Raw genomic sequence first — 12,146 nt, 5'->3', positions numbered from 1 at the left:
TCATGCTGAATATGGCCTATTTTACCAAGTGTCTCCAAGTATCGAGAGACCTCATCCTTAACATTCAACTGCAACATCTTCCCAACCACTGAGGTCAGATTAACTGGCCTATAGTTTCTTTTCTTCTGTCTCTCTCCCTTCTTGAAGAGTGGAGTGACATTTGCAAATTTCCAGTCTTCCGGAACCATTCCAGAATCTAGTGATTCTTGAAAGATCATTACTAATGTCTTCACGATCTCTTCAGCTACCTCTTTCAGAACCCTGGAGTGTAATCCATCTGGTCCAGGTGATTTATCCACCTTCAGACCTTTCAGTTTCCCAAGAACCCTCTCTCTGGTTATGGTAACTTCACTCACTTCATGCCACCTGACACCTGGAACTTCCACCACACTGTTAGTGTCTTCTACAGTGAAGACAGATGCAAAATACTCATTCAGTTTTCCTGCTATTTTGTTGTTCCCCATTACTACCTGTCCAGCATAATTTTCTAGTGGTCCAATATTCACTCTCACCTCTCTTTTACACTTTATGTACCTGAAGAAACTTTTGGTATTCTCTTTAATATTATTGGCTAGCTTACTTTTGTATTCCATCTTTATCTTCTTAATGACTTCTTTGGTTGCCTTCTGTTGGTTTTTAAAAGCTTCCCAATCCTCTAACTTCCCACTAATTTTTGCTTTATTATGTAACCTTTCATTGGTTTTTATGTTGGCCTTGACTTCTCTTGTTAGACATGGTTGTGTCATCTTCCCTTTAGAATACTCCTTCCTCTTTAGGATGTATATATCCTGTGCCTTTCGAATTGCTTTCAGAAATTTCAGCCTTTGCTACTCTGCCATCATCAAAAGTGTTCTTTACCAATCAATTCTGGCCAACTCCTCTCTCATACCTTAGCAATTCCCTTTATTCCACCGTAATATAGATTCATCTGTCTTTAACTTCTCCTTCTCAGATTTCAGGGTGAATTCTATCATATTATGATCACTTACCCCTAAGGGTTCTTTTACCTTAAGTTCTCTAATTAATTCTGGTTCATTGTAAAACATCCAATCTAGAATAGCTGATCCTCTAGTGGGCTCAACCATGAGCTATTCTAAAGAGTCATCTCATAGGCACTCTAGAAATTCCCCCTCCTGGAATCCAACACCAATCTGATTTTCCCATTCCACCTACATATTGAAGTACCCCATGACTATTGTAACATTGCCCTTTGGGCATATATTTTCTATCTCCCATTGTAATTTGTATGCAATATCCTTACTACTGTTTGGGGGTCTGTATGTAATTCCCATCAGGCTCATTTTATCCTTGCAGTCCTTAGCTCTATCCTGATTCAACACCTTCCGACCCTATGTCACCTCCTTCTAATGATTTGGTTTTATTTTTTACCAACAGAGAAATGCTGCCCCTTCAGCCTTCCTGCCTATTCTTTCAATACGATGTGTATCCTAGGACATTAAGCTCCCAGCTATAATCTTTCAACCATGATTTAATGATGCCTACAACATCATAGCTGCCAATCTGCAACTGCGCTGCAAGTTCATCTACCTTACTCAATATATTGCTCACATTCAGATACAACACCTTCAGTCCTGTATTCACTCTTTTTGATTTTGTCTGCCTTTTATGTTGAATATCATCCTGTTGACTGCAATTTTGCCCAATGAACAGCCTATGTACATAATGGATAGTATTTCATTCAGTACATCTGGCGACTCACCCTGATACAGTATCTATTGAAAGTTGTCTGAGCTTCCATTCTGAACAAGTAGTGTCCACTAAAGTACTAGTGGCATTGGAATTCCAGCTTACAGGATTGAAAGGGACCTGCAGGATTTTCTCATTTTCACTCCAGAGGACCAGATTATTGGTACAGCGAATCCAGAAATGAATTGAGATAGGTTTAAAAATATGAATATCAATGCCATCTCTCAGCCTAATATATATAATTTGCATATATTATTGAAACAGGTATCCCATTACAACTACATGCCTCACTGTTAATCCTGAACTTGATTCACAGTAGTCATTTATTATTGGCATACTTGCAGATTTTGTGGATGGTATCTTGGCATTGTTACATTTCAGACTATGCTCATTCTTGGTTATTTGTAATGCCTTCTCTGATAGATTATTATTCTGTGAAGAACTATTCAGCATTAATATTGATTTAAGCTTCAGAAATTATATTCATACAGAGTATGAAAAATATTCTGGTTAATTCACAAGGAAAGCTAGCCATTTAGAAACTTCTGTGTTCTCAGATTTTCTTTGAGATATGGGAGACATAAAAATATGTTTAATGCCACAAAACAGTTTAAAATTATATAAGTAGATCTGTCTACTTTAAACAACTTATCATCTTTTTAGAGAGACTCTTCTGTTATAAAACTCAGAATGTCTAATTATCCAAACAGGATTTTTCCGTCGGAGTATCACCAAGAATGCAGTATATAAATGTAAAACTGGTGGGAACTGTGAAATGGATATGTACATGCGCAGGAAATGTCAGGAATGCCGGTTGAAGAAATGCAAGGCAGTGGGAATGCTAGCTGAATGTAAGTAATTAATGAATACAAAAAGTTTATATTTGAAAATGTATTTTTGTTGATCCTTTGGTACTTGACTAAAAAAAATACTTCTACTAATTTAACACCTTTTAGGATCTCCGAAATACCCAAAGCTATAAACAGCCAATGAAGAACTAATATAATTTTGGAAACATGGCAGCCAATTTGCAGATGAGAAGCTCCAATAAGCAGGAATATGATAATGAGCAGATCATCTGTTGTTAGTACTGTTGATCGAGGAATAAATATTTGTTAGGATGATGGGGATAGTCACTTGCTTTCTGCATCTACTTGTGACAGAAGCAAGATCTTAATTTAAATTATTGACCAGTGCCAACATTCTTCAGTTAGCTTATTTAATAAATAAGTTCACTCAATTTTTTTTACTAGTTTCAATAATCATCTGTCTCTCTCACTCTCTGATTGACTTAAGTAATCAACTATCTCTCTCGTTTTCTTGCTGGTATAAATTATCAACCAATTCTGTTGCCAAAACTCAGCATTTCTAATAATATTCCAGAGGAGTGTCAAACTGGTTTTGTTCTCATGACTTTGTGATGGCTCTTCAACTTACAATCTTCTTTCTCAGGTAACAAAGCTATTAATTAGCCTAAGAATGATATTTGAATGATGAAGCAATTAAAAATTTATAAGACTCGATGGGGACAAAATATTTCTGCTCATTCAAAAGTTTTAGGATTAAGGGTCATTACTTAAAGATTGAAGGCACACTTTCAGGAATGAAGTTGTGGAAGACTTTTATATTTAAATTCTTGTTCAAGTTTAGAACTCTTTTTCCAATACTGGATCAACATAAAATTTTAAATCTGAACTTGATTGACTTTTGCTGACCAAAGATGTTAGGTTGTGATATTCGGCTTAGATTGTTATATTGCACTAAGTCAAAGACCTGTCACAGTACTGAACAGGCAAACAGACATGAGGGATTACTTGATTTTATGTTCTTAACAGACAGGACTAGCAACAAAGGGCTCACACACAATTACTGATCTTTAGGATCTCCTATTCATCTGACAAGGTGACAGTCGTAGATTGTCCATGGCAAGACCTACAATATGGGAAAGAAGGCATTGTCACTAATTGAATCCAGGTGGAAAAATTGTTATTGGCTGCTGTAGAAGGCAGCAAAAGTGTCTTATCACAGTCACTCTACCTGCAGTCATATGAAAAATAGTCCATCAACAAATCAGAGTCTGTTGCACAGCTAAAGCAGGAAAGATCAGAAAATCTATGTGACCTGTGCACCTAGATCATAAAATCTAGGTTAGCCACTCACAAGCTTAGTACAGAATTGCAACCTCAAGTTCAAAAGACCATGATGACCATTTCTAGTGAAAACTGATTAAACTGTCCATGACATTATCTGGCTGGTTTATATTAAGTTTTACTAGATTTAGTCTTCCTCTTGAAAACTCCTCTTTGGAAAGGGAAGATAGCATAAGGCATACTTTCCCACTGCCATTAATTTCCTGAAACTTTTTTCTATTGTCTCTTTCTGTCTCATTTCTAATATTGGGTGCAAGATGGAGGCCAATAGAAGAAATTTTTAAGAGAAAATAGAAAGGAGAGAAATCATTGTTCTCTGGTGCTATCAGTCACCAATTATATTCTTCTCCTTCACATTGATTTCCGTAAGTGGGAGGAGAATGAGGAGGCCAGTGGACATTTCCTTGTACGCATTTAGCAGTGGTGGCCAAATTTAATTCCCATATACATTCGCCTACTTTAGCAGTTAGCCTTTAGCTTTTGAGCTCAATGAAACAAATCTCTCCGCAGAGCATCCTCGGGCAATATTTTCATTTTTCCCATATATCTCCTATGGGGGAGGGAACGTCGACTCAGACCATGAGAGTCTCCTATGCTCTTGTCTAATTAACTGGATCCTTGACCCCTTCAATCCTATTCATACTAAACTGGTAACATCACAATTTTCTTCTGAGATCATTTGTAAATGATTCCTTCCCTAATTTCATCTAATTCCATTAATTTACCACAGAGATGGAAAAATTGATTGCAGTGATAAGGAAAAGGAAGAATAAATACAGAAGACGACAGTTTTGTTGGAAGGCAGAATTGCAGCAACCATTGTATATGGTTTTGCTAGGCCTCACAAATTCTTTCAATTCCATCAGTGAAGAGGGATTATTGAGAATCCCTTGCAAATTCTCAGATAAATTCTACAAATCCACATGTTACATAATGACATACAAACTAGATTATTTCAAGGTAACTAATGTGCCACAGTCATCATGAAACTAGGGTAGGGTAAAGGGTGACAACTGATAGAATTTAGAGGGAGTGCAAATTAACAACTGCAACTCTGATAAAATATGGTAACTTTAATCTGGCAAAATCTCTCAAACTCTTCATAAGGGTGTCATCAAATAAAATTTGGCACTGAACAGTTCAAGGCTTCATAAAGCCTTCAGATTTATTTCTCATCCATGTTCCCATCTCTGGAGTAACATTTCTCTTCTCTCTCCCCATATTTGAATTATGTATTTTAAATTTCCTTGGTACTATTCCCTTGTTTCAGATCAGCTAACTTTTCGAAACACTTTTTGCAGCCTTCAAAATGTTTTAATTTTATGATTAAAACTAATGTTTTAATATAATAATGTTGAGATACAAATAGGCATTCTTTCTGATGAAACAATGTTATATTGGAAATTCCGCTTTGCTTTTGAAAAAGTTATCATGGGTTGGAACAATCTGAATCAAACTATTCGATTTAATGGATTTTCATAAGGGAAGAGAGAGAGAGGAAAGCACGTCATTTTCGTGGAGACACAAGTCGGCAGATCTAGACAGAGTATTCTCTGAGCTTAGTGTCTTGCAGATAAGGAAATGGTGTGATTGTGCAATTAAAAACATGGTGCCCAAGAACCAGGTTCCTAAGATTGTAGGGAGTTATAGAATGGATGCTGTTAAGATATGCAAGGATTAGAATATATAGATGGGGGTTTTAAAATAAAGACATTGTTTCAAGATGAATCAAAATAGACCAATGTAGAGGAGGTGGGCAAATGGAACAGAGCAAGTTTAAAAAAAAAAGTCTCTTTATCCAGGAATATTGATTTTGAGCATTAAATGGTATCTATTAAATCTCCTAGGTTTGCTAACAGAAATCCAGTGTAAATCAAAACGCCTGCGGAAAAACACCAAACAAGTCATGGATCTTTTTTGTACCATAAAGACAGAGGAAGATGGTGTTGACACCAAACAGGTTTCGTCTACAACCAAGGCAGGAAAAGTAAGACAATTTGAACATGTATGATAAAGATTTCAGTTTTTAAATGGTGGGAGCTTCAGAGTACATTTATCAGATTTTGTTTCATGCAGAAGACAGAAAAGACATAATCATTGGTGAGGAGAATGTGGAAATAAGACACAAAAATGCTCAGCCTTGCATTCCTTCCGTGGAATGAACTGGAGTTACCTAAAGCTGAGATAAAAATCCTGATATCTTCTGGAAATTGCAGTTAAATTTTATCTACAATTATTACTGTTATGCATACTGTTTTGCAATGGCTGTTTGGCACATTTTTCCAGGTGATGGGCATAGAGAATAAAAAGCAATATTGAGGATTTATTTCATGCTTATCTCTTGAGGAGGTTATATAATGGATAGACAGTATTGCAACAAATAGAAATGTCTACATTGATTACTGGAGAAATTAAAGGGAATAAGACTGGACATATTATAATGATTAAATAACAGTTTGCATCTCACAGTTTTAAGATGCATTAGTGCAGATTCTCCAAAATTCCCCTGGTTTTCAAATATGATCAGAGGTTGGGAGATAGCAAGTATTATACCAATACATGAGAAATTAGGGACAGAAAATAAAATAGTCTGTTCAGTTTAACCTGTTCTCAGCAAAATATTGAAATCCATCACATTTTGCATGTTAGAGACATAGAAAATATATGATTTTGTAAAACTGAGATTATTTTATCAAAGAGTAATCTTACTTAATAAATAAAATAAGTTTAATTTTATAGTTATAATGGTATATTAGATTAGATTAGATTATGAGGACACACAGTCCTCTTTTATTGTCGTTTAGTAATGCATGCATTAAGAAATGATACAATTTGTTCCTCCAGAATGATATCATAGAAATACAAGACAAACCAAGACTAAAAAAAACTGACAAAAACCGCATAATTGTAACATATACAGTAGTTACAACAGTGCAAAGCAATACCATAATTTGATGAAGAACAGACGATGGGCATGGTAAAAAAGTCTCAAAGTCTCAAAGTACCACTTGTATATAAAATGGAACCAGTGAATATAGTAATTCTGGATTTTCAAAAGACATCTGTTAGATACTAAACAAAAAGTTATTACATAAAGTAAGGATTTAAAGGATGAGTGCAAAGTTAGAATGAAGTGAAGATTGTTTAAAGGAAAGAAAGCAGAGAGTAGCATTAAACTATTGTTATCAGCTTAACAGTATTTTAGCAGTGGGATACAACAGGGATTAGAAGCATTTATATCTGTGAGTTCGATAAAAAGGCAGAATACAATGCATTTGCTTTTGCCAATAACACCAAGGTAGATGGATGGTGAGCTGTGAGAATTACACAAAGGAATACAGATTAAGAGAGAAGGTGGCCACACAAAAGTATAATATAAAAACGTGTGTATCCAGTAGGAAGGATGGGAGAGACAATAGAGCTTGGTACCCAGAGGGATTCTGTCCATTATTTATTTATTCAGGTACAAGAATTTAGGTTGGCAATTAGTATGTTGACATTTATTGCAAAGCATTGTTTTATGAAGGTGCTGCTGAGATTTTACGGGGCTTTGAGGCCTCAAATGCAATGCTTTGTGTAATTTTGCTCGCCAAATTTAACAAATGATATACTTGCCCTGGAATCAGTGCAGCATAGATTCATTACACTGATTCCTCGGATGAAGGTGTTGCTGAATGAGAAAATAGTACTGGAATTGTTCTCCTTTAAATAGAGCAAATTGCAAGGGGATCCAACAGAGATAATCATTAATGGTATGGTCAGTTAGTTAGAAATTGTTCCTATAGGAACAGAGGTCAAGAACTATACATAGAATGAAGATGATTTGCGAGAGAACCAAAACTAACCTGAGGAAAAATTTAAGACAATAAGACATAAGACATAGCAGCAGAATTAGGCCATCTGGCCCATCGAGTCTGCTCCGCCATTCAATCATGCTTGTAGGAGCCATTTTACTGCTTGTGAGGTGGGTAATCTTTGGACACTGAGTGATAACAATCAGTGGTAAGTTGTTTACTTAGGATCTGAAATGTACTACAAGGAATTATAATAGAGGATATAACTGTAGCATTCAAAAAGGAGTGGGATAGGCATCAAAAAGGAATAAATTTGCAGGGCTACAGGGAGAGGATAGAGAAGTAAGACTAGCTGGATTGTCCTTACATAGCACACTTGGCGTGCTGAATGGTTTCCTTGAAAGGAATAAACATTCTATGTCTTGGTTGTTAAAGGTTTGTTTTACTTTATGTTCAGATGCTAAAGAAAAAGATCACTGAAATACATAACGAATCTATCCAAAGTTAAGTTTGGAATGAGAGGTACCCAAAGAGTTGTACAAGAGTGTTTACCCCATAGTGGACACACATGCTTTGTGGATCCAGAACTGGCTTGCCCACAGAAGGCAAAGAGTGGTTGCAAATGGGTCATATTCTGCATGGAGGTCGGTGACCAGTGGTGTGTCTCAGGGATCTACTCTGGGACCCCTTCTCTTCCTGATTTTTAAAAATGACCAGGATGAGGAAGTAGAGGGATGGGTTAGTAAGTTTGCTGATGATCCAAAGTGTTATGGATGGTGTAGAGAGCTGTCAGAGGGTACAGTGGGACATCGATAGGATGCAAAAATGGGCTGAGATTTGGGAGATGGTGTTCAACCCAGATAAGTGTGAAGTGGTTCATTTTGGTAGGTGAAATAGGCAGAATATAGTATTAATGGTAAGACTCTTGGCAATGTGGAGGATCAGAGGGATCTTGGGATCCAAGTCCATAGGACACTCAAAGCTGCTGCGCAGGTTGACTGTGTAGTTAAGGAGGCATACGGTGCTTTGGCCTTCATCAACCATGGGATTGAGTTCAAGAGCCATGAGGTAATGTTGCAGCTATATAGGAACCTGGTCGGACCCCACTTGGAGTACTGTGCTCAGTTTTGGTCACCTCACTACAGGAAGGATGTGGAAACTATAGAAAGGGTGCAGAGGAGACTTACAAGGATGTTGTCTGGATTGGGGAGCATGCCTTATGAGAATAGGTTGAGTGAACTTGGCCTTTTCTCCTTGGAGCGACGGAGGATAAGACGTGACCTGATAGAGGTGTATAAGGTGATGACAGGCATTGATCGTGAGAATAGTCAGATGCTTTCTCCCAGGGCTGAAATGGCTAACACAAGAGGGTACAGTCTTAAAGTGCTTGGAAGTAGATACAGAAGGGATGTCAGGAGTAAGATTTTTTTAAAACAGAGATTGGTGAGTGTTTGGAATAGACTGCTGGCGATGGTGGTAGAGGCTGATACAATGGAGTCTTTTAACAGACTCCTGGACAGGTACATGGAGCTTAGAAAAATAGAGGGCTATGGGTAACCCCAGGTAATTTCTGAACTAAGTCCATGTTCGGCACAGCATTGTGGGCCAAAGGAACTATATTGTGCTGTAGGTTTTCTGTGTTTCTATATGAGTATACATATATTTCATGTGAAGCCATCTGTCATACAGAAAACTAAAACAAATGTGAATAGAAATTCAAAGCATGTGCTAAAATGGTGCTATGTAGGAAACGACCAGCTGCAGTTTACCAACAAACTCCTTATGCAACAGAGTGTGAACAGCTAAAATGTATATAGGGACACAAGAGAGACTGAAGGTGCTGGAAATCTGTACCAATACGCAGGAAACCCCAGTAGAACTTAATGTGTCAGGCATAATCTATGGAGGGAATTAACAGCCAACGTTTTGGACCAAAGTTAATCAGAACTGGTCAATAGCCCGAATGAAGGATCTCAGCCTAAAACATTTGACTGTTCATTTTCTGACCCTCCTTGACCCGCTAAGTTCCTCCACCATTTTATATTTGTTGATTTAAAATGTAATGTTGATTACCCTCTCACTAGATTTTATGTTTTGTTATTTCACTGGTGCTGTTTACCTATGAAACCTACAGTAATAGGCAATATGCACAAATAACCTCTAAATCTCCTGAAAGTTGGGGGGGAGTGTAGCACTTAAATTATTCAACGATATTAGCTGCAAGGGATCTACCATTGAGCAGGAAATGGCTCAGTGTTTTAGTCAGAGCAACCTGGATATCTTGGCTGGTTAGCAGAGTGCTACAAACTGATGTTCCATACAGCATGTCAGGAGAATTACCACATCCTCACTACTTCCTCTATTGAGCAGTCTAACTCCAACAAGGACGAGGAGCAAGATAATAATAGTAATAATAATAATAAATACTTTATTGATCCTGAGTGGGAAATACTTTCATTACAGCAACATTTAAAGACACACTTAGCAGTGTGCAGACTAGTAAAGTACAGAATAATAATACGGTACATACAATAATAATTTACCAATGCACAATAATATGCAATCATAATGAAAAAAATAATAAAACAGAGACTATTGTACTATGATGTGTGTTCTCCCGGTTGCACAGAGATGAACTGTTGTATATGCTTGTTGCATTTGGTTGGGAAGATTTTCTGTAACAATCCTTGTGACAGCGGAGCTGAATGATTCTGTTTGAAAGGGTGCTCCGCTGATTATTCAGTCGGTCATGGAGAGGATGTGCCAGATTGTCCATAATAGATAACAGTTTGTTTAGTGACCTGCTCTCCATCACTAACTCAAGAGTCTGGGTTGTAGCCAAGGACATATCCAGTCGTTTTGATGATGCTGCCTTATTGCACTTAATACATCAAGTGTAAATCAAATCCTTACACCCTGTGGGATGCAGAGGTATGAATTGCACATGGTCAACCATCAGCACAAGAGCTGCAGCCAAGACACACTCTAGGGAAGCAAATATGCCAACTTCCAAATGGCAGGAGTGCACAACAGAACTCTCTGAGATTTCATTTGAGGACTATAACAGGATAACCCATTGAAAGAGCATGATGCAGATGTCTTTGGAAATGCTACTCACACTGTCCGTCCTATGAGGTAGCCACCAAGAAGTTGCTCTGCATCACAATTAGCTCATTGGTAATGCAGTCCCAAGGTAAGTCAACCTGGCTACAGAGTTCTCCATTTCATCTACAAATATAGTTCTGGAGATTAAATCATTGGTTCTACTTGTATGTTTTCTTCTGCAGTGTTCTCAGAGATAATCGCAGTGGGGGCTAATGGTTTATCTTACTCAGCAGCAGTGCTAGATCTCTGGTATAGTGGAGGAGAACTTACTACTTTTATAAAGTTTGTCTCAGTCATACAAAAGATCTGTACTATAAAATCAGTTCTAGGTAACTATTACTTACTACACTCAATGCACGGAAATTCTGTTGTTACATGTTAAAAAGCTACATTATTAAACAAATTAATGATTGGTGAGATCATTTGCCTTAAAGAGATTAAAATACCAATAAAAGGTGCCAATGTATAATGCTCTTCCTAATAGAGAAGTGCAAGTGATAGGATTTTGTTAGTGATTTGTGTATATTCCCTGCATAGAGTTTTCAGTGAAACTACATAAACGTATATTACAGATTTAGGTTCCGTGTTTCCCAACATGATATCTAATTTAGACTAAGATTGCTGAAATTTCACTGACCAGTGGAGTAGTAAAAATACCTTTTATTGTTCATACAGATCCAAGAGAGAGTAGAATTTACGGCTGAGCAACAACAGCTCCTTGATTACATTGTCGAGGCTCATCACAAGTATCGAATACCCCAAGAAGCAGCAAGAAAATACGTATGTAATACTCTGATTTAAAACTTCATATTTATATGTTTTAGTCACATTAATACCATTGTTTCAAACAAATCAATGGCATATCTGGTTATGATTCTATCTTCAGTCCAACAGCAGCAGTGTTATATAAAGGGTGTACAGGTGCATTATTCTATTTTGACAATTGCATTGTCAATCATCCATGTTGATATGCTTAGAACAGCTCTATAACCAAGTCAGTTTTGTTCCCATGTCATAAGAAATATAGAAGGAACATTCTGTTGGACACAAATTACATTTTAATAGTTGACAGATGAAGATTAGGAGTAACAGTAAGTAACTGCCTGAAAATTTGGTCACATAATGCTGCCTTTTGCAATGTTTTGTATTATAATCAGCATAGTGGAACATTCTAATATCCAGATTGAATCACTCATTTCGGAAATTTAACAGTTAATTTCTAATCAGATATCATGATCTACTGAGCAAATGATCACAGTTGAACGGGTACCCAATGAAGTCATTCCTGTGGCAACACTTACTTAGAATATCAGCTGAGTGAAATTACATCATGTTGGGCCATACAGAGCCCATTATGCACTCAGCTTAAAAAAAAGTATCAATAGCACTA

At 37.0% G+C, this 12,146-nt stretch overlaps 1 protein-coding gene across 5 annotated transcripts in view; it reads left to right on the top strand.

Annotated features, from left to right (window-relative positions):
• LOC140195238 (bile acid receptor-like) overlaps positions 1–12,146 on the top strand; it is a 129,369-nt gene that overhangs the window by 79,546 nt on the left and 37,677 nt on the right. For all 5 annotated transcript variants that reach the window (XM_072253251.1, XM_072253252.1, XM_072253250.1 and 2 more), the window contains 3 exons: positions 2,418–2,558; positions 5,705–5,844; positions 11,432–11,536. In XM_072253251.1, the coding sequence (XP_072109352.1) occupies positions 2,418–2,558; positions 5,705–5,844; positions 11,432–11,536 (386 nt within the window). The remainder of the gene's footprint in view (positions 1–2,417; positions 2,559–5,704; positions 5,845–11,431; positions 11,537–12,146) is intronic.

Source organism: Mobula birostris, chromosome 3 (assembly GCF_030028105.1).
Source record: "Mobula birostris isolate sMobBir1 chromosome 3, sMobBir1.hap1, whole genome shotgun sequence".
NCBI lineage: Eukaryota > Metazoa > Chordata > Chondrichthyes > Myliobatiformes > Myliobatidae > Mobula > Mobula birostris.
The sequence above is the reverse complement of the archived record's forward strand: the minus strand, read 5'-3'. Positions and strand labels throughout refer to the sequence as shown.